Here is a 24,734-nt window from a genome sequence, read left to right as displayed (position 1 = left end):
TTTGGGCGATGTCCTATATGAACTATGTACATTGTGTATGGACGATGTACTATATTAACATAGTATATTGTGTACCGACAATGTAGTGTGTACTTCTAATGTCCATAAGATTATTTTATCTAATAGAGGCTGTATCCAATAACCATTTAAGATATTGCTTGATTTTTAATATTAGAATCCTAGTCTTAGTTACTTTTTTCATTTAACAGCGATTGTGAATCAAGTTATTTCAACTGATATCAACCACTCTCGCACGGTTTTGCGCGAGAATATGGTCTTGTGCTGTGTGGGAAACGGGAGTACCCGGGGAAAATACACTATTTCGACCTGGTGAACACAAACCAAACTCACATGCACCCAGGCCGGATATCGAACCCAGGTCGCCTAGGTGAGAAGCGATGGCACTTATCACAGCGCTAACCGGACAACCAAGTATTTTAATTGGACTGTCAAATAACTGGCCATTGGAGTTAAACGATTGAGTGACACATGTCTATGAATATGAATAAGTAAAGTATGTATAAATATTGTCCCAGGAGTTAGTTGGAAACAAACTTTACATTATGTTTAACACTTCACAATGTATTTGTTTGGGGAAATACGGTCCGCCTATTTAAATAAAGATAGGTCTTGAAATCATTCTAGTCTTTTACGCATCTCTTTCAAACATGTTTTCGTAAACAAACCTTCCTTGTGTCAAGGTAATGACAGCCTCGGTAACCTTGCCCGATTTTACAAAAAACAACCGACTTCGATATGTTTAATTCAGTGTTACATTTATGTCTGACTTTATTTGTTAGACCTTTTCAAATAAAAGTGTGGTATTTTAGAATGTCAAGGTTTTGGGGTTCGTGCATGTTTGCCAAAATAAACAAAATCAAAGGTCTCACTATTTGAATAATAAGTTGGATCTACCAAAGTTTTAATATCGTCTTTATTTACAACCTAAGTGACAAAATGGACTGTGTAATTAGAATCGTAAGTTTTTTCATTTTTTCTATTTTTGTAATCATTGAAATTGCATGTACTAAGGATTGTTAGGCGAATCTAAGATCCTTACTCAAATTTAAAATAAGCTTAAGAATTGTTCTTTACATTCAAATATTTTACACTTTACATTTCGTTTTAGATCGACTCTATCCCGGTTAAAGTGGTCAACATTTTCTTTTGTCCAATAAATTTGTTTTCAATAATAATAGTAATTAATGCAGAATTGATTATTTTTTCCAATGCATTTATATCAATAAATCAGCAGTTAGCCGTTATAGATTTAAATCAGGTAATGCGATGGATATAAACAGTGGTTGGCCCATTTAGTAGGTAGTTTACACCAGAAAATGTCGACCACTAAAAAATAAAGATTGTTAGAATGTTCTTATACAGAATGAATGGTTTTGCGACTATGTACGTACAAGCAACTTCAACCATTCGTATTCGCTTAATTTACACTTATAAAGGATATCAAATGATTGGTCATTCAGTATTGAATTTATTAAATGATTTTCTAAAATTTATATAAACAAGACACACAAAATGCTTGACATTTACGACCTTCTCGACATTCACGTCTTTCATGACATTCCCGACATTCTCGACACTCACGGTATTAATGACATTCTCGACATTTACAGCATTCTCGACAACGACATTCGCAACACAAACTACATTTGCGACATTCTCAACATTCACAACATTCATATCATTCACGATATGTACAGCATTCACAACATGTGCAACATTCACAACATTTACAACATTCACATTATCCACAACATAACATGCACGGCATTCACAACATGTGCAACATTCACAAAATTCACAATATTTACAACATTCACATTATTCACCACATAATATGCACGGCATTCACAACATTCACAACATGTGCAACATTCACAACATTTACAACATTCACCACATTCACAACATTCACGGCATTTGCAGCATTCTCAACATTCACAACATTTACAACATTCAAGTTTTCACAATATAACATGCACGGCATTCACATTTTCCACAACATTCACGGCATTTGCAGCATTCACAACATTTACGACATTCAAGACGCATACGGCATTCTCAACGTTCACCGAGTTTACGAAATTCACATCACTCACGACCTATACGGCATTTACAACATTCACAACATTTCCAACGTTCATTACGTTAACGAAGAACATTAATGAGAAGGATATGTTATCGACCGTTAATTTCTATGAAAAGGAATGGCCGATATTTAAAACGTCGTTTACCATTGGTCAAATGACGTCGCGCTTGACGAATCAGCAAACAAATAAGCGACGATGTTATATAACACCGGCTGCTTCATTGAAAACAAATATCAGTTTTCTCTTTAGAACCTACTATGCGCACTTTTTTCATGCAAACCACATTCGACACCTTGTTTTAATCAAAGACAGTACTGATATTGTTTTCCGAGTGCAGATAGCCAGTTATGGTGATAAATCGTCAAATTTAAGGAAATGCTTACTGGTTCATTCTGTACATATTTAGAACCTAGGTTCATCCCAAATATGGTAAATCTATGGCACACTATAATTAGATTACAAGGCGTCGATTGTTTTCCTAATACATATTAATACAAAATCATGTAAAACCAGTTTAACCCCAAGTGAATTCCGTATATAGTAATATATTAGAGTATAAACTTAAACGCTCAACTTTACATATTGATTTTCCTGACAATCAGCACGTCAGTACCTTCAGTGCTTTGATTACAAACTGAAATGTATTTTAATTGGTAGATTGCTGTCGTCGTTGTAGCTGCCACTATAACAGTTCCTATTCTCCTTAGGATGACAAATTCAGATGAAAAGCATGATCAACCAACGTTTGAAGAGCGTAAGAAACATAATGCTGTTATCTTGAACCATAGGTTAAAGTGTACCATATTGGAGAAGTGTTTTTTCATCTATACATTACTCATTTGGCTTAAATACAAGAACCTTACGTGCACAAGATCTTTTTCGTTTTTAAATTGATATTTGTTAAGATGCACTTATGTTTTCTGTAAAACTTAGCGCACCTGTGACCCTTTTCAATAATATATCTTGGTCGTAAAACTAACGTTGTTTAAAGCTCACACAGATTGAACATTTTGAAAAAAAAATTATTTTTGTCTTAGAACGAGCTAATTTATGCGAAAAAGCATGGAAACCAGTGATATAAGACTGCTGACAAAAGATAAGATCGAATATTTTCATATTTAAGTTCAAAAATTGATGTTTTATGCATTTTTATTAAACCGTTAGTAACGCTTTTAGCTATAAAACATCAATTTTCGAACGGAAATATGAAAATCTGCGGTCATATCTTTTGTCAGCAGTGTTATATCACTGATTGTCAAATATTAACGCAAAAATTAGCTCATTCTAAGACAAAAAATAAAAAGGTTGTCAAAACGTTCAATCTGTGAGAGTGCAGCTTTAAGAGTCTGGTTTAAACCTTAAGTTACGGGCAGTATATATGAGATACATGTCTTTACGGTATGCTTTTAATGAAATGCAGCTTACGCCAAACATGGAGTAACGCCTAGATCTTAAAATCCTAAGCCTTACAATCTTTATTGAAACGGGGACCTGGGCTGGTATTCAATATAAGTCTTAATCGGATCTAAGAACGATGTAGCTAATCGGATTACTTGTTATAAATAACTGACCAATATTATGAATAAAGTCAATGATGCATGACCTTGAGATTAACTGAAGTTGAATATTGAATACCACTCCTGCTCCATTATATTTGTATATAATACTGCTCGATTTAACCATTGTGAAACTTCGCTTCTTTGCTTTTCAGTGCACTTTGAATGCGATTTAAATTCCGTTGAAAAAGTTGAATTTTCCTTATGAGCGATGTGTTTTGAACACACAGTTATTTTTTTAATTGTACTTATTTTAAGCTTATATAGATGAAACATTTCTCAGAATTATTTTTCTCCCGTCTCAGATAAGTAGATCCAAAAATTTAACCATGCTAGAAGTTCTTATCTTGCCCACGGTCAAAGATAAAACAAGTACCCGCATGGAACTCCTTTTTAATGGTCATCACATTGTAATAACTTCCCTTGTTGAAGACTGTCGTCTGTAGCATCATAGGAACCTTGTCTTGTGGTAATATTTAGAATGCTAATTAATTATTTCTCGCTTCAAATATCAGCATAAAAAGGTTTTCACACACCTATCAAGAAATAATGCTTCACTCTCCTAAGAACTATTTAAAGACCAATTTGACTATTAACATAATCTGAATCACTGCGCGCATTGCCATGACAACCACGAATTATCACATATCCATACGCATTTATGATCACTACGCACTAAAGAGTTCCAGCAAAAAAATACATTTTTATTGAATTTTGTTTAACTGGGGTGGAAGAAAAAGTATCTTCCATAGCCGCTCGTGTAAGATAGGTTCATCCCAACCATCGCGCAGGGTGTTTTGCAGAAACTCTGTAAACCTCATTTCCGCAAAACACACTACGCTCGGGTCGGGATGAACCTATCGTACACTCTCGGCCATGGAATATACTTACAATCTTTACAATGAACAATAATATATATTTTCAGAGCTTTGCCTGGATGCTGTTTTAGAGGAAGAAAATGAATGCAAAATAGCCGGTGTTTGGAAAAATCAATACTCATCCTATATTCGTCTCACATGTTCAAACGGTTTTATCGTTGGGCGATATTTCTCCGGCGATGTCAACGCTGGATTTTATGAGCTTGCCGGTAGATATCAACTTCCGGACGACCAAACGTGCATCTTGGGTTGGATTATTGCCTATGAAAACGAACTTTATGGGAATTCCAATTCAACAACCTCTTTCTCCGGTATCCATTATCAGGAGGAGGAAATGATTCGCACACATTGGCTCCAGACGCACAATCATCCTCGCGATAGTCTGTGGAAAACGACCACAATCAACCATGATGATTATACAAAAGTTTGCTAACTCTTTCCAAACTCACGCAGCGGCTACTTTCGTTCTCAGAGCAATCGCGCAAATCATGTTATAATAGAAAATATCATCATTCAATGACTAAGTTAATTTTGATACGTTTCATTCATTTCATGATAGCAATTTGTTTTGATTTGTTCATTTATATTAAGATTTAAATGGAATATAACATAAACAGCGTTTTCGTGAAAAAAGTGTATACATGTTGCTATTGATTTCCGTGTCAAAAATAAATGGACCTTTTGTTTTGGTGTCTGTTTATTTTCATTTTACTGCTTATACATATATAAAAGGAAAGTGTATACACTATGCATACATTTTTGATAAGAATTTATTATTTTGATTTGTTTAATTATAATAAGATTTTAATGCAATATTGCGTAAAAATGTTTCACGAAAAATGTGTATTGTTATTGTTCTGCGTGGCACTGCGTATTTGATTGAAGAACTTTTTGTTTTGTTTTCTGTTTATTTTCAATTCCAATTTAAATACTAACTGTTTACACATGTCATTCATTTCATAATAAGAAATAAATTTCTTTTTGCTTAATTCCAAAAATATTTTTGTCAAATATTGCGTTACTTTGTTGTTGTGAAAAATGTGTCTTTTTTGCCTGACACTGCGTAGTGGGTTGAAGGTCTTTTTTAATTTCTGTAAGTACGCATTTCAATGCTTATACGAATAATAAAAGTAAAAGTGTTTGTAAAGTGTTTGTTTACTATAAACAGTGTCACCGCTTTCTGTTGAAAGGATTCACTCTCATATTTGATGTTGGGTTCGGGCTTGTTTAAATAGGGTTATTTGACTTTATGTTATAAAAGGACACCAAAAGGCAACTATCTTTGACTTTTGTGAACTTCACTTCGTTAATAAAGCGGCAAATTTTCTTCCAAATATAGCAGTTTCTGACACCTATTGAAAGGAAACTAAGAGAGCCATTTTTAATTATAAAAATATAATTTAATTGTTACTTGGTAGTACAAATGAAGGGAAAAAAGAGGAGATAAAAAGAATGTTGATGAGGAGATCAGAGATGAAAGTCAAACACGATATGAGGATGAGACGGAAGAGGAAGAAGGATGGATTGGGAGAGGGAAAATCGCTTCTTAAATTCTAAAAGCGATTAAGGAAGGTGTTTCGGAGTCTCTAATCGGATAGGCCCTCAAAATGGAATTAAATTTAATTCGAAACTGTTTTGTCATTTGAAGTGACATAAGATTTGACACAGTATCAAGGAATATATAAATATTGAAAAATAATCTGAATCAATCACATTCTGAAGGTCCGATGATTTCATTAAGTTAAGCTTTCTGCATTTGATCCAATATTGTAAATTCTTCAAAATTGAATAAATTATTGAATTTTACATCCAAAATATATTATTCACACTTTATGAATACCTTACATATGTATCAAAATCAATATTAACAACAGATGAGAAACATGTTATTACAACAATATAGTAATCACTCTCGTTGGCACGATGTTACGCGTGCGTGTAGTCTTGTGTTTTTGGGGAAATCGGAGTACCCAGACGAAACCCACTTGTCCGGCTTGGTGACCCAAACTCACATGCGCCCAGGCCGGGACTCGAATCCCAGGTCGCCCAGGTGAGAAACGAGTGCGCTAACCACTGCGCTAACCGGACAACCAACCAATTGATCTAAATTAACAGTCTCAATCAACCGAGAGTTGCTGATTATTTCTTGTGTGCTTTTAGAATGTATTTGTTCCTGTAGGATCTTAATAATTGCTTATTATGATTCATCTTAGGAGCAATGTAAGGTTAGCTAAGTGTTTATTGACATATTACAGTACATCTACTGTTCAATCGTTGTTGAAAGATGAATACACATTTACATTAGAAAGGTAGGTGAAAAGTTTGCAGATTTTTATCCCATTTATTTTATTTATCTAAACAAGTACCACAAAGTTTATAATTTCAATCAATTTCGTGTTTCTGAGTAAATTTATTCAGTGTATATATGTGTTTAATGTCTTTCAGAGATGTTTTTAAGTAATTAAATGTGCAATTACAGTTTACGGTTAAAAGAACTAGTACAAAGACAATCTATAATACTCATCATGATTTACTATGGTTTACGTGTGCAAACCTTCAGCAAACTTTCACAATTCATTGTGGTTCATTGTGGAGATGGCAGTGGGTCAGCAACCCTTAATGCTCTTATCGATCAGTTGCGCACATTTGCGTGATTTAAGTGTAACCAGCGTTCGACACAAACGGTGTCCCGGGATCTAAGTATTCGAGTAAATCAAAAACGTTCGTTTCAGGTGTCCCGGTCAGACACCATAAATGTTGAGTATAAAATTTAATTAATTATATTTTGGATGCAAACAGATCTGCATTGACTTGATTTTAACCTCTCAACCATGCAAGTATGGATGAAATTGCCCAAAACATAAAAACGTTAAAACCCTGTTGCGTCTGCAATGTGTTGCATACACATGATTCGTCCTCATAACATCAAAGCTGTACTCTCATAGATATACCGTTTTTACAACTTTTTTATTTTTTGTCTTGGAAAGAGCAATTTATTGCGTAAATATCTGCAAACCAATGATAAAAGATTGCTGACAAAAGATCAGATAGCAGATTTTCATATTTTTGTTCGAAAATTAATGTTTTATGGCTTAAACCGTTACTAACGGTTAAAGAAAATGCATTAAACATCATTTTTTGTTCTTAAATATAAGAATCCGCGATCTAATTCTTTGTCAGCAGTTATATATAACTGGTTACCATACATTTTTGCAAAAATTGGCTCGTTCCAAGTAAAAAATAAGTTGTCAAAACGTTCAAACTGTAAGAGTGCAGCTTTAAATCAATATAATTAGTTTTTATAGCGTTTAGGGAAATATGGTAATACTTAAAGCAGCTTCATATATGCACTAAAATACTACAATTGTGAGTTTCAGAGTCCTTCTATACACACGTCGTGTGCAATTCGTGTAAAACAGGCATTACAAAGCTTATACAATCACATAGAACAAAGACTCATTTTCGAAGGGACACCTGACTTTAGGAAGTCACACTTGATTTCAACTGGTGATATCCCATCAGGTTCGCTGGGAAAAATTGTTAGTTTTGATACCTGGTAACATGTACATTGATGATGAATGCCTTTTGTTCGTGGGATTTTTTTTATTTTTATTTTGTATGTGTTATTATTGTGAAGTATATCATATTCGGACTTGTATGTATTATAATGCGTTAAATAATAGTTGAAGCGGCTAGCAATATTAAACATTAATACGTCACGCGGTTAAATAAAACGTCGAGATTAGACTACATGAATAAGCGATTCATGGTCTAAACTTATATTCTTAAGAAAGCGAGGAAATGTGCATCAAAAGTGTAGCTTTGATCAAAGGTTAATGACTGTCAGTGGACAAAGGTCAGTCACTATGGCTGACCTGAACATGATAAAAAGAAAAGCAATGACGTATCAGCAGATTGTTATATTGATTGTAATGCACAGAGTGTTGTAATTAATAGCTTTTACTTCGAATAGATAAATCACTTTTGTTAAAAAGAAAATTAATTAAGAGTTACATATGATATCTTTATTTATTTATCTAGTAGAAAACGACCATCGATAATTGGAATGATATTTTGCCACTTTCAAGTGTTAAACGCAGTAACTTTGGATTTTCTGGTAATCAGCAGTCTTTTTGAGTTTCCTGAAATTTAGCAGACTTTAACAAAATCATCGTGGTTCATTGTGGTTGTCTTCCAGAAGTCCTTTTGAGGGTGATAGTGCGTCAGAAGCCAATGCGTATGGATAACACCTTCATGGCCATAGTGAATTCCGGACCAAGCGCACGTGGAGTTGGAGTTTCCGTACACCTGGTTATTGTAGGCAACCACCCATCCCAAAACGGTCGTGTTTTGTTCCGGCATCTGGAACTTTCCAGCAAAGTCGTAGAAACCATCAGCATTGCCAACGGCGGTGTAATATTGGCCCTCGATATGACCGCTACGCAGGTGAACTTCATCACCGATTTCAGTTGGTTACGCCATACGCCAGCAATTCCGCACTCATTTTGTTCGGCAGGTATTGTAACGTTACAAAGTCCTGCAAAATACAGCGATGAGCTGGATACTTGGATACTACTTATTAAAGGCATTTTATAGGATAGATTCTACAATTTAAATCATAATATCGAGTCTGCTATGTACGATATTAGGTATGAAACTGTTAACATTTAACAGCTTTACGTTCAGTCGATATAAACAAATAACATGTGATTTTGATATCGTAATACGTTTTATTATTATCGTTGAAAAGAATACCCTACAAGTATGCAGATCTTCCATATGATAATGTTAAACACTAGCGCAGGTTTTGTATATTTGAACATTGTACCACGATTTTACCTTTAATCATAAACATCGACTATAAAGTCGTAAAAGATTGCAGAACAAATAAATAATATCCTGTTATTTATTATACCGATAACATCGTTTTGATATATTTCAAATAGTGAATTGTTATTGTTCTGTATTTCAATCAAAACACGAATTTTAAACACCACAATTTACAAGGCACTTTCCGGAAATACGCACAAATCAACGAAGCCCGTCTGAACTCGCAAATTGACCCGACGAGCAAACTTAAATAGATAATCGGGTGAAATTATTGAAGTATATGCTTTTTAGTGCTGTATTGAGAATGATCAGCAAAATGATATTGTACTGGTTCAAACAGTGAATTATTAATTTAATATTTGTTCGCTTATTTTTAATATCAGCCAGCTCTCAAATCAAATGCCAACACGCACTGTGTTTCAATTGCGTCATTTCCGAAATGACGTTACCATACAATTTACTGTGCTTTACTGTAAAATATTATTAATGGATAGGCATTTAATAAAGTAAGGCATTTAATAAAGTTAAACTATGTTGATCACTATACATTTCACATCGTGACATCCAATGTCAATCGTGAAACATAGCCTTTTTGCTCACTCGGTGAAATTAATTGCGATCGTTCTCTGAAACAATCAATTATCCGTTATGTATTGATTTAAGAAATAAGTGTCGATATTTTTTTAACAAAAAAATCCTCGAATTAAAGTATACATGCGAAATATTATACCGAATGGTCTGTGGTTGTGCGAATGCGATTAAGATATATAGTCAAGTAAAGGAGCTGATAGGAATGTGACGCCAAGGATGATGATCCAGTCAATAACGCAATAAATATACTCGTATAGCATGATACGAAGGCGACATGAAAATGTATTTTCTCCCACCTGAGATAAGTAGATCCAATAATTTAACCATGCTATGAATTATTATCTTGCCCACGGGCGAAGATAAAACAAGTACCCGTATGGAACTCCTTTTTAATGATCATCACATTGTAATTACCTCTCTTGTTGAAGACTGTCGTCTGTACCATCATGGAAACCTTGTCTTGTGGCATTATTTAGAATGCTAATTAATTATTTCTCGCTTCAAATGTCACCATAAAACAGTTTTCACGCACCTTTCAAGAAATAATGCTTCACTCTCCTTAGAACTATTTAAAGACCGATTTGACTATTAACATAATCTGAATCACTGCGCGCATATCCATGACAACCACAAAATATCGCATATCCATGCGCAATTTTTTTCACTAAGCACAAAAGAGTTCCAGCAAAAAATACATTTTTACTTAATTTTATTCAACTGAGGTGGGAGAAAAAGCCTCTACCATAGCCGCTCGTGTAAGATATGTTCATCCCGACCCTCGCGCGGTAAACCTCGTTTCCGCAAATCACCCTACGCTCGGGTCGGAATGAACCTATCTTACACTCTCGGCAATGGAAGATATTTATAATCTTCACATATCTTATAATCTCACATTAAGTAAAAAAAGGAAAAACGTTACCCCATGGATTATCATCGCCTGGTTGCGCATGCGCATTAAAGCAGCAAATTGCAATTGTGAGGAACGTCACTAAGGCCTGCATCGCCAATCCGATAGTTGCTGTAAATTTAACCGTAAAAGTACAAACATATCTATATATTTTTGTTTCATCAGTTATGCAAGACGTATTCCATTTGTATTGCTTAAGTAGTAAATTAATTTGAATATTGTTCAATTTAAATAGTTTATTATGAATAGGAATGTAAGCACTTACGATAGGTATGAATAAACACCGTAAGTCAAATTATTTTATCTGTTAATGCCTTGAGCGTGGTCTTATATAATTTGTGAACGTGATGCGTCATTCCGATTAAGAAGCAAGAGACACCACGTGGTGCATTTGTTCAAACCTTTTAAGCCTACTTTCACTTACCGATTTAAGATAACAACGCAAACATTTTTTGATAACGAATTCGAATGATTATGTGTTCTAGATGTTTACCGACGTAGTGTGTCTCGTTGTGTCTGTGTGACCTGGATCCGGGTTTCTTGTGTAAATTAAGAAATGAAAGGTATTATAAAAGGGACATCACTGATTATATGTACCGATTTATATCAATTGCTGCGTAGTTTACTCTACTAGGTTTATGTTTAATTATGTAAAGCATGATTTTTTTATTTTGTAGGTTTGATCAATTGTTGTAGTATCGGCGTTTTTGGTGGTTGGGTAGCATGCATACATACGGGGATCATGTCCTGTGTAACCGCATTGACCAGTTAACGTGTGCATCACCCCGAATTGTAATATACATATTCAAAGGTCGAAGGTATAAAAGCGGATGTGTCATGGCTGCTAAATATGTATTTGATCTTAAATGTTTTCATTTTTACAAATCACTTACACTGATTAAGAAAACGCATGTTATTAATAACATGCCACTCTTAACACTCTTTAGTGTCAAATGTGCATTGGTATGTAAAATGAAGGAGGTGAAAAATAATTAATATAGTATGACTGCATATCATTTTAAGCCAGACGTTTGTATTATGCACAGTTTCCGCTTCTTATGGACTAACCTAGTTTTTTGCGTTAAACACTAAATTAGTGCAGAAACGACTGCCATGCGAAAAAAAAACCTTGTACCTAAAGGACGTAACAAACTTAAGTCAATATTTACATGCCAGATATAACAAGCAGATGTCTCTGATGTTCCATATCTAAGGGCAATAAACATAATAACCATTTTTAAGTGTGACAGTTATATCAGACATGCCTACTATGTAAACACTGCTTACGTCGGCAGCGCTCTTTTATCTTTGCAATGCACTTAAACATTCAAATTTAGGGGCAAAAAAGTCCACTGAAGTACGCAATAAGTTTGGTCTATACTAAATCATTTTGTCTTAATTGTGAAGACAACAAAAACTAATACGGTGTCCTTTTTGAGAGGCCAAGAGAACGTTCTCCTGTTGGGGATTGAAACCACAATGGTGGAGTTAAGATTCGGACACTTAAACCACTAGGCCTCTCTTAAACATAAATGATATATACATTTTTCTTTTTACATGATAAAAAGAATAAGCGCAACGATCATGTCGCTGTCTCAGCTGAGTTTCCCGGTATACAAATGGTTTGCCAGTTTAAAAAAGTCCAGGTTTTTCCCCGAACACCTTAAAATGCGATATTTTCACACACTCAACTGTCAATAAGCGTTTTAGCAACTTACTTACTGGGATTACGCGGTAGACAACCCCAGTGAAATTCGAAATGGAAAAATGCGCAAAACCTTTTTTTCTTTAGCAATATATAATTTGGTGTCTATTCACTTTAGATATAAAACATACTCCACTTTTGTTAGAAAAACTTCCATGAAAGTTAAAAACAATTACCTTACCTTTGTTTTTTACTTAATCAATGTTCTGAACAAACAGATTTGTATTAAATATTTATTATTTCGAATTGTAAAATAGTCAAGACCGTGAAGGATAGTGTATATCCTAAACAGATGTAAGCATGATAACTGTTTTATTTTCAGTTAAGAAATGAATTGAAAACGTATGCAAAAGTCATTGCAAAAGTTGAATGTACTACATTTGCAAAATTAATCCACAAACATGAATTATTAATTTTTAAGCGAAAATAACAAATGTGAACAAGGCATTTTACAATAATTGTTCTTGTGTGCAACTAAAATTGACGCAATATAAAAACGAACGTAAGCAACTGTAAGCAAGTTTAAGTCAAATGAAATCAAAAGTAAATTAAACAAATGATACTTTAGGAACAATCACAGAAAGGTAAATGTTTATTCAGACATTATTGAAAGGTACAAGGATGGTGATTATACATACGAGGGACAAAACGCTACAAAGCAACAAACATTGAAAAATATATTTAAAAAGATATCCATCAAGCTTTGGTAAAGTCATCGTGGTTTATGGTAGTTCTCATCAAGAGGTCTACACGTGGATTGTTAGAAGTGAAAGTGTGTGCAGTGCGTCAGAAGTTTAAGTGTGTGGATTATAGGTTTTTCAGCAAACCTTGGTAAAGTCATCGTGGTTGATGGTAGTTGTTCTCCAGAGGTCATTACGTGGATAGTAGTGCGTCAGAAGCCAATGGGTGTGGATTATACCTTCATGGCCATAGTGGATTCCGGACCAAGCAGTTGTTGAGTTGGAATTCCCATATAATTGGTTGTGGAACGCAACCACCCATCCCAAAACGGTCGTGTTTTGTTCCGGCATCTGGAACTTTCCAGCAAAGTCGTAGAAACCATCAGCATTACCAACAGCGGTGTAATATTTGCCCTCGATGTGACCAGCTACGCAGGTGAACTTCATCACCGATTTCAACTGATTACGCCATACGCCAGCAATTCCGCAGTCGTTTTCGTTCACCGGAATTGGTGTATCACACAAATCTGACCATTGAATATATATGAAGTGTGAAATTAAAGTATATTGTGAAATACATGTAAACGTTTTTAACTACAGTAGAAATCCCGTTGCCTCTAACTTATAGGGACCGTCGAAAATATCTAGAGACTCGGAAATTCGAGCAAAGCGGGAATTCTTACCGTCGGTATAAAAAAGTGGGTCCTTAACATCCAGTTCGAGTCAACGAATCATTCCAGCCAAAATGGTTCGAGGCAACGGGGATCGACAGTATGCGTTGTTGAATAAATAGAAAATGAATAAATAAAGATAAAACTAAGCTTAATTTGGTCTATCTGCATAACGGTTTTGTGTCTTGATGTAACGCATTCGAGAATAGCATGCTTTCAAATATTCAATAGCAACTCGAATGAGTTACAGAAGGACACAATGCCTTTAGAAGTTTATCTTAATATCAGATGGACTGGCTTAATAATATATCTGTATGGTGTACCTCCTTTAAAAATATTCTACTCCTTGGCCTAGTTTTGTATGACATATTAAAATAAATAACGTTTAATTCAAATGCGTACAACAAGACGCAATGTATTTCTATGAAGTTGAAGTGATAAGCCATTTGGATGCAATATTGAAATGGTTTAAAAGGGATGATTACTCATTACTAAAACTAAACGACCTATATACATGGTACCACAAATAAATAACAGATACATAATACACATAAACACCGAATATTCGAGTATCTATTTTGACATTCGAATACCAAACGTTCGATCGAATATTCGAATATTCGTTTGCATCCCAAAAACACCTAATGCTACCAAACTTCTGACTCACGAGCTTCGTCTTAGCTAAACGTATCGTTTACGTATCTATCACATTAAGTAATAAACTCTTGTTTGACATTACATAGTTTATTTACATATGCACTTAAGCGGTCTTAATGCAATCTTTGCTAGAGCATCAAAAACATCCCTTACAACGGTCATCCATAATTCAAATAGTAGCGTATTAGATACGTTTACATGACTTGGCTGGGACTAACAGAACTGATTATATTTACCAAAGGGGTTTGTTTGGTCCGGAAGAGCGCGGGTTATTGCGAGGATGCTAACAGTGACCGAAAGCGCCAGAATTAACGTCATTGTAGCGTTGCTCATGCTGTCTATCTAAAGTGATACAAGAAATACAACTAAGGCTACACACTACCATTATAATATCCTATTAATTTGATTAACAACTCAATATCTTTGGCCATTTTAGGTCAGTGAATATGTAGATTTTTTAGACTATGACCACAACTCAGTATTTGAACATGCAAATTCTAAACTACAGTTTAAAGAAAATATTAGAGTAGTAGAGAGAAAATTTATTTGACAACAAGATAAATGCTTTTACGTACAGGTAAAATAATCTTGCGAAATATCAAACATTTGCGTTAAAAATGCGAATACAAAATAATAATAATAAGGTAGTCTTACAGATGATAAGCCTTCTTCCAAGTGATAATTTCGATTAACAATACAATAATAAACACAACCAGTCTTAGATTTATAATGGCTGCCTGTGTGTTCTGCCAAGGCATCGAATGCATTTATACCATGTTAAAATTTATGACATGCAAGAGAACTCCGACGATTACCAAACAAATACGCTCTATAAATTATTCTAAGTGTTATGAACACTGGCAGATTTATGCATTGGCAGATTTATAATACAGTTTCAAAATGCATTGGACAATATATAATATAGTTTCGTATTAAGACCATATTCCTTCTTAAAGGTCCTTATTCACTAGCAATAACATTGCTTACAGAAAAACTTGATGTATTATAAGGAGCAAAATGTGATATAAAAAAGGGCAGCTAGTCAGACTTTATGCGTTTTATTAAAATTCTGCAAAATATTGATAAAGAGTACAAGTTCTACCTTTTTGCTATGTGTAGATGCGTAGTTGGAACAATTTCGATGTGCGGGCCCATCCTGCAAGGGGCATATGCATTTTTCTATATTATTGGATATCTGTAGAAGAGCAAATTTACAACTAAAACCTTTTAAAATGACTGCATGCCATTTTCAATTTTGTTGAAGTTTCATTGGCTTGAAATGAAGATTATAATATTCAGAGTTATAAAGAGTTCGTGTGACGGCATACGTGCATTTATTCTAATAGTTACACATTAACTTCCATTCCTTAAATGAATTGCCTTTCGGCAATTTCAAATATTTTCCGATGAACGCAACATCGGGTATGTTCGGATCGCTTGTAATCGCAAAACAACGACATGTAAATTGAAAACTGTTTATCATGTTATTGTTTGAATTGGGTCAGCAGGAAGTACATTGTTCAAAATAATCTGATTCAAAATGGAAGCACAATTGGAATGGACCGTGTTTATTCATTGGAAATGGTACATACAGTTAGGGAAGTTCTTATAAATCAAAAAGCTGATATAGACATATACACATATACTGAAATTATAGAAGATCATAACTTTTTACTATAGACAATTAACAACCGAAAAAAGGTCCAGGGTACTTTAAATTGAATAATATTGAATATCAAACTAGCATAAAAAATGTATCGGCGAAACGATAAGCTTTAATAGGGAAGCCATTCCAAATTCACTATGTGTAATTACAAAAGGTTGAATACTGACTATAAAATAGCCAATAGGGTAATATTAAATATTAAGGCAAGATATTTTGGTGAAAATGTTCGTCTCATAATTGAGGTAATTCAATTTCTAAAAGAAAATAATATGCCCGGACTATTTATGCCGCCTTTCAAAACGCCTTTGACAGCGTTGACCACTCTTTTAGATTAAATTGTCAGAAACATTAACAATTAAAGGGGTAAGCCAAGAATGTACGCTCTCTTCCATTTTATACATCAATTGTCTTCAAATACTGTTTAGCTAGTGGGTAACCTGAACATTACTACCATCAAATTTTGTCTAGCTAAATATTTTATATGGACTACAATAATAAACAACAAACAATGGTAAAAAAACAATAATCTTAAACAAAGTATATAAGACTTTAAAACAATGGGAGAATATAAAATTAACATTGATTGGTAAAACAACAGTTGTAAAAACGAATGCGCTACCAGGATAATATATCCATTTACTGTGTTTGCGAATCCAAACAAACCCGTTATTTAAATGGATAAAAGGGCTATTTTTAAATTTATCTTGGATGGAGTGTCAGACAAAATAAAAAAGACAATATCAAACTAAGAAATATGGTGGATAAATCTAACAAACGTTGAATATATTTTTTGACTCAGTAAAAGCTTTATGGGTTACACGATACTATGATGACAACAATAAAAGTCAATGGAAAATCTGCCTTAAAACAAACTGAAAACATATGATAACCAACTTATATTTGAATGTGAACGGAATAAATCTTTCTTTAATAAAGTGTCAGGACATTATACATTCCTGAACAATGTTCTTGAAGCATGGAGCAAACTAAAAAGTTTATGACTTGAAAAAATAAAAATAGCCAAAACAGTTATTAATATATAGAATAACAAAAGCGTTCATAAATAAGGAAATTTGTTTTTCTACAAACATTGGTATGAAAAAGGTGAACACAATTTTGATTATGGAAAAACAACATTATTCGCTTTTTATCAAATTGATTACGGCATAATAAGCACCAATTTCGTAAGATATTAGACTCTCATGAAGTCTATATAGATATACCTAGTGTCATGGCGGTTTAGGCTGTTTAAATCTGGGTGCTCTCAGTTAATTCGAGAATTACTCTGCGATGTGCTAGGTACTCAACGTCGGATGGGCCGAAGTATGAATAATTATACTGAATTTTCTGAATTTGTGAACTTTGGAAAAAATGTTATATATTAGTTTAATATAAACTAATTATCTCTGAAAATCCACGCTAGTTGTTTTTAACTCTATACTAATGGAAAAGGTAACCCTACTCAATCATAATGTCAAATAACAGAAAATAATATCAAAACATTTGAGCCAATTGATACGCCAGTAAACCAAACCAAAAATAGACCTGTGTCTTCTCGAGAAGAACTTGCTGATCTAAAAAGAAACAGACTTGTTAGTGATGTGTCCATTGGTGGGGACGACGGCGTGCGAGTTGAGTTGTCAGATAACAATAACGAATCCTTAGCTTTACTTTTGCCCAGCCAACATCCAGCAAACCCTGTGCTCTCAGGTGATCAATTTAAACAGCTAACAACAATAGTACTCTGTTTGATGCAGTTCGTCATTTTATTTGTTTGTCAAAAAGATTTGAAAGCCAGTGATCGACTTACACCACCAACACTCACACATCTTTTAATTTGCCTCCCTTTCTTTTTCTTCTTCCTTCTTTTCTCATACTTTATTTTTTCTACTTTAATACAGTTGATTAATGTATAATCAAGATGTTTTCATTTATATAGGTAATTGCATTTAAATGCCCATTCAATCACCTGTATTTAAAACATGACATGAGTTTGTATATTACTGTAATGTAATGTAGTAATGTAATTTATCATAACAGGGAAATCAGTTTATTTCTACCGTTCCAATCTTGAAATTTGATTATGTATTAATTTTGTATTGAAATGTTGATTATTTTTTCTTAATGAAATAAGTTCAAACCAAAGTCTATATCGACAGAAACGAAAATGCAATTGATTAAAGATGGAATTAACCACATAAAAACTGTTCGAGAGAACATAGTAGAATCCAATTAAAGAAAATCACATGCTACGCGCATTATTGACCCAAACGACAACAACATCACCAGCGTCAAAATTAAAATGGACTGAAACCCTGAATAAAAAATTGAGTGGAGACAAATATACTCTAATATATTCACATCTACAATAGATACCAAATAGAAGTTTTTATTACCAATTTCTTTTAAGAATAATATAAACCAACAAACTGCTTTTTAAGTCCAAACTTGTATATTGTACATTCTGTAATTCAGGTATTGAATATATTTAACATTTATACTGAGGGTTATGAAACACAACAACTATGGAATAAATGAAACATTTAATAGCTTCGTAATGTAATTATAGTTAAACGTGAAGGATGATAAGTAATAGTGAAAAACGAAAATAACATTTGTTATTTTCTTATCATCTTAATGTTTTTACATACACTCAACCAAGTGTAATAGGACTCTATCATTTGATGCAAATTTGATGTATTAGAAGTTAAGGATTAAAATAGAAGAACAAAAAGCGTTTAACAAAGATAAATTTGAAACACACAATAAAAAATGGGAAACACTTAAACTTACAATATAACTTAAAAATATAAGACACAATTAGCCATATCAAAACAACAATTGAAGAACTTAAATAACATATATATTAAAATATCACGCCTCCAACATAAATGACGCAACGCCATTGGTCCAGGACTGGTCACGTGGTGACCCCACATTTTTCCATATTCGGTCACCAAATTTATATCGTACCAAAATTGCGTCTATTTTCCGATTCCGATGAATAAATGGAACATTCAAACATGTACACAGGTTGTCGACGTGATATATACGTTACGGGGTTAGTAGGTGACCCGATATGGGATAAACGGGGCAAAGGAAACCATATCGGGTGAGAGCGAAGCTCGAACCCGAATATAGCTTCCTGCGCATCGTATATCACATATCGGGTCACCTACTAACCCAGTAACTTATAATATTTAAAGTTCTCTTCTTGAAAACATTAGCAAGTATAAGGGACATCGATCGTATAAACTTCATTCGAACGTATGTGTATGTATTTGTGTGAGTGCCAGTATCTATGCATATATGTATGCAAGTGTATGAGTGCATGAATGTATACATAACTTTACGCGCTTGTGTTTTGTCGTGTGTGTTCGCTTGGCTATGCGAATTTTTGAGTACATGTATTGTGCATGAGCATTATTATTGTTGTATACAGGTGTATCCTAACAGAATGCATAGATATATTGTACATGTTTTTTTTTTTTTTAAACTGTGCTATTACAGATTTTATGTGAAATATAAATGAGACAAAGAAAGTGTTATTTTTTATACGTTTAATCCTTTGTTGTCATTGTTGGTTCAAATTTACGTCTGAAAGTGATTTGAAGTGATTGATTTTTTTCCACGTTATTGTTTCGTTATTTGATAAACTGTTCCCGGTTACGGTTGGGTCGTTCTATTTACGGAATGGGTGAGGAGAATTACTCTAAGGTTTTCTTAAATAAAATGAAGTATTATTGAAGGAAATAGTTCTTGAAGAAAAGAACGAGCTATTGGTGAAAATATAGGTAATGAATTGCGGGATTTATGTCATTACCGGGGTTATGAACGCTGTTGGGCTGGTTAAAGAACGCGTGGTGTCCTTTGGACTCCACACTATTTAATTAGACCATCTGCTTCATACTCCGATCATAACACAAATCCTGCAATTCATTTCTTAATTCACTGCTATATTATACCGCATTAGGTGACATAAACGATGCAGAACAGAGCAGAACAGAACAAACCAGGCGTTTATTCTGACGAATAAGACACACAAGTACATGGTCTAAATACATAAATTTATATTTACCACTCTTAGAGTTTTATGCACACAATTGTTATCTGCAGATCTTCTTACACATTCTGAGACGACTGTGTCAGCTTAAAGGTGTATGAACATTATATCATAACAATCTTTTAAAAGTTTACAAGCGTTATCAGCGTTGTTAACTTAACAAAGTTTTGATCAATTGGGTCAAAATGATTGCGTATTTCGGTTAAGATGTTTATCCTGACATTTGGGCCATCGTTCATTTTAAAAGAAAAACACTCCATGTAGACAGTATTTACATAGTAAGCATGTCCCATAAATGTCGTACTTGGGCCATATTTACATTCCCTCAGCGCTTCAAACAGTAAATCAAAGCCTGCTTGAATGGATGATATTTGAACAATCACTAGACATTATATACGAGGGATGTTAAACATGTTCATCAATCTCTTAAGTCCAGCGTACAATTTTATTAAAGTGACTCGTTCGCGTTTTATACGGTTATACATCGGTAGCTACGGGCCTGATCAAATTTGGTTTCTACCTTAACAACCGTTACTCCAACGTGAAATGGAAACATATTTAACACTCAACGAGGAATTTCAAAAGCAGGCTGAATATGCAATAGTTACGAATGTAGCACAGTAAGCTGGAACTATATAGAAAGTCATCAATTATAAACAATTAAAATTATAGAAATAATGATGGTGACTGTCCAAGGGGGCAACAAATATTTTTATATTAATGGCTTATGTGACCTTAATATTTTCATATGATTTTCGAGTACATTATCACACTAATAGACTGAATACTCTTAATTATACAAGTCATTAGTTTTTATCAATTAGTTCCTTAAAAGTGCAATACTTCTGGTCAGAATCAACTCTATTGAACTTTCTATAAAATTATGTATTTACTTGACGTCAACATTTTCCATGCATTTAATATACATAGTGTTTTCATATATAATATGCAGTATGTATTAATTATAATTATAATAACTTCTTTATTTTAGGACGGTAACTTTCGACAGTGTCAACTACAAAACTTCATATTTTCAATATGCCGTTTTAAAACAAATCATAATGGCATACACAATTCACACAAGTCGGATGCTCGTTTCGTTTTAAATGATGTTCCAATGACCATGCATATTGATTTAATTAGATGCAATAAACTTCAATTTATCTTGCACCAATTTTCTATGCAATTTAGATTAATTTGAAGCTTATGTTTAATTTATATTATACTAGTTCCCGCTTCATGCAATGTAAAATCATCGGCAACGTGATCTTTATTCATTTTATCATTGCATATAGCAATACCATTGATATGTATTATAAATAATAATGGACCCTTGTGGTACACCAGACGTTACAGTGAGTAATTCAGATTGTGTATCTCTGACTTTTACTAATTGGTTTCTGTTACTTAAGTATGGCGAAAAGAACGCCAAAGCGGTATTCGAAAAATGGTACGGATCCAGTTTGTGCAAAATGATTTCACGATTCCCTTAATCAATTGCTTTCCTGAGTTCAATAAAAACAGTTCCAATGAGTTTGCCACGGTCTACATATTCAATCCACGTATCTATTAAACTAGTCAATGCGGTGATACAAAAATGGTTTCCCCTGATTGTTTATTTAATGTATTATTAGGTTCATAAAGTAAGACTGAAGTTTCTTAGCTACTTGTCTTTCCGAATCTTAGATATTGTAGGTAATTCTGAAATAGGTCGATAATTGCTTGGGCCCTCTTTAGAACCTGTCTTAAATAATGGTAACACTCGTGCAGTTTTTAATTTATCAGGAAATATTCCTTTCCTGAAAATATTATTTATGAAAGAGGCAAAAGTTGGAGTTATCCTATCCTCACATTGTTTTATATTTTTTGGATGGATTCCGTCGAAACCGGTATGTTTCTGGTAATCAAGTTTATCTATAATATGTTTTACTGCAAAGGGAGTAATGTATTTTAAACAAAACTGATTATATCCAAATTTCACATCAGGTGATTTTTAGAGCATCAAAGTTTTTATGTCTAAACAGTAACTTTTCAATTATACTTGAAATGATCATGAAATCATTTCTTTATTCATTAATAATGTTTAATTTTATTGTATTATGAACTATGTATATTGTGTATGGACGATGTTATATGAGCATTTAATTTAACACGAACAGGGACTGTATTCAATAGCCTCCTTTGTTTTAACTTAATTTTATGACTAGACTCCAAGTCGTTTGATTGGACTATAAAATAAATGGCCAATGGAGAAAATTGATTTAGAGCGTTTTGTCTAAGGATGAGTATGTGTATAATAGTGAGTATGGTACCAGGACTTAGTTGAGAACAAACTGATACGCATTTTTTTAAACTTAACAAGGTAGTTTATTGGCGAAAATACAATAAGTCGCTTAAGTAAATAAAGAGAGCGCTTTAAATATTTCAAATCTTTATAGCCTTTCTTTCAATAGCGTTTTTGTAAACTACCTCTCGTTTTAAAAACAAGGTTATATTCGGTAACTTTGCCCGAGTTTAAAAATCCCCGTCTGAATTCATTATTTATTATTTAATGTGACATATAATGTTGAGTACTTTCATAAGATGTTCTCAAACTCAAGTGCGGTTTTTAAGTAGGTTAAGATTTTGTTGATCATGGATGTATGCCAAAATTAAACAGAATTAAACGTATTAATATTAGTTGGATCTACCCGAACTTTAATGTTATCCTAATTTACAAATTCAGTTACAGAATGGACGGTTCGAAAGCTCACACCGAGAAGACAGTGCAGCGGACACTATCTCTGGCCAAGTGTGTTGCAAACAGTGAAAATTACATTTACTTTACTTTAACTCACTTATTCGAATTGTTAACGTGTTTTGCGACTCTTAGATCAATGCTCAACTTGGAAAATTCTTAATTGTTCTTACTATAACCTTACATTCAAATAAAGTATATTTATTTTTTCGCGTATGGTTGACCTTATTCCGGGATGAGTGGTCAACTTTTTCTTTTGTCCAATGAGAAAGCAGTTTTGCTCAAATTTTCCAATACATTTATTTCCGTAAATCAGCAGTCAGCCATTATTGATTAATATCGGGTAAAGCGATATATGTATATATTTGTTTGTTAGTATGTACTGCGTTGCATAAACCATTTATTTTCGTAAGTACATATTAAATAACTTTAACCATAACGTAACGAACGACTCACTTGAAATATATATAAACATTGTCTGAACAAATGAACAAAGACGTAGAAGTTGTCTTTAACATTCATTTACCCTCAATGTCACTTTAGCATTTTGTTCATAATATGGAATGTAAGCAAGCAAGTATTTACAATCCAAACAAATCTTTAAATTTGCATTTGTCTGTGCATATTTTAATTAAAAATATAAGTCATTCAGATAAAATTAACGAGAAAGATATGTTAACGACAGTAAAATTCTGTGAAAATGAATATTCGATATTTGAAACGTCATTTACCATGGGACAAATGATGTCGCACTTGACGAATCAGCAAACGAATAAGCACCATAATATAAGCACGTTATATAACACCAACTATTTTATTATAAAAGTCAGTTTTCTCTATAGAAGTTACTATATAAACAAATACTTTCGGAAACCGGTTCAACCGCAAGTTAATTTTGTTGCATAGGCATACATTATAGTACTACGCTAAACTCTATAAATTGTTTTTCCTTACAATCAGCACTTCAGTACCTTCAGTGCTTTGATTGCAAAAAAATGTATTTCTATTGATAGATTGCTGTCGTCGTTGTAGCTGCCGCTATAACAGTTCCTATTCTCCTTATTATGAACAATTCAGATGACACGGATGATCAACCAACCTTTGAAGAACGTAAGAAACATTATATTGATATCTTGAACCATAGTTTAAAGTGTACTATAATGGAAAACTTAAGACTTACAATCTTTATTGAAACGGGGACCTGCCCCATTATATTCGTAAATAAAACTGCTCGATTTTACATTGTGGACTTTGCTTCTTCCTTTGGACCGGTGTGTTTTGAACACACGTTTACTGTTTTAATTGTAGCCATTTATAGCTTATGTAGATGACACGAATCCCAGAACTATTTATCTTTACAATGAACAAAAATATATATTTTCAGAGCTTTGCCTGGATGCTATTTTAGAGGAAGAAAACGAATGCAAAATAGCCGGTGTTTGGAAAAATCCATACTCATCCTATATTCGTTTCACATGCTCAAACGGTTTTATCGTTGGGCGATATTTCTCCGGCGTTGGCAATGCTGACGGATTTTATGAGCTTGCCGGTAGATATCAACTTCCAGACGACCAAACGTGCATCTTGGGTTGGATTATTGCCTATGAAAACGAACTTTATGGGAATTCCAATTCAACAACCTCTTTCTCCGGTATCCATTATCAGGAGGAGGGAATAATTCGCAC

The 24,734-nt window shown here is 33.6% G+C and overlaps 1 protein-coding gene and 2 long non-coding RNA genes across 3 annotated transcripts; 1 reads left to right on the top strand and 2 right to left on the bottom strand.

Annotated features, from left to right (window-relative positions):
• Positions 1-820: 820 nt before the first annotated feature.
• On the top strand, positions 821-5,683 carry LOC128221177 (streptavidin-like). The gene is made up of 3 exons (XM_052929649.1): positions 821-978; positions 2,766-2,862; positions 4,590-5,683. The coding sequence occupies exons 1-3, from the start codon at positions 958-960 to the stop codon at positions 4,973-4,975; spliced, it is 504 nt and encodes a 167-aa protein (XP_052785609.1). The 5' UTR covers positions 821-957; the 3' UTR covers positions 4,976-5,683.
• Positions 5,684-8,545: 2,862 nt separating this feature from the next.
• Positions 8,546-11,243, bottom strand: LOC128221180 (uncharacterized). The gene is made up of 3 exons (XR_008258912.1): positions 11,136-11,243; positions 10,883-10,981; positions 8,546-9,079 (listed from the first exon to the last, which is right to left on the bottom strand). It is a non-coding gene; the product is annotated as an uncharacterized LOC128221180 (long non-coding RNA).
• Positions 11,244-13,668: 2,425 nt separating this feature from the next.
• LOC128221178 (uncharacterized) lies at positions 13,669-15,343 on the bottom strand. The gene is made up of 3 exons (XR_008258911.1): positions 15,238-15,343; positions 14,820-14,925; positions 13,669-13,782 (listed from the first exon to the last, which is right to left on the bottom strand). It is a non-coding gene; the product is annotated as an uncharacterized LOC128221178 (long non-coding RNA).
• Between the last annotated feature and the right edge of the window lie 9,391 nt (positions 15,344-24,734).

This window comes from Mya arenaria, chromosome 16 (genome assembly GCF_026914265.1).
Source record: "Mya arenaria isolate MELC-2E11 chromosome 16, ASM2691426v1".
Classification (NCBI taxonomy): domain Eukaryota; kingdom Metazoa; phylum Mollusca; class Bivalvia; order Myida; family Myidae; genus Mya; species Mya arenaria.
The sequence above is the reverse complement of the archived record's forward strand: the minus strand, read 5'-3'. Positions and strand labels throughout refer to the sequence as shown.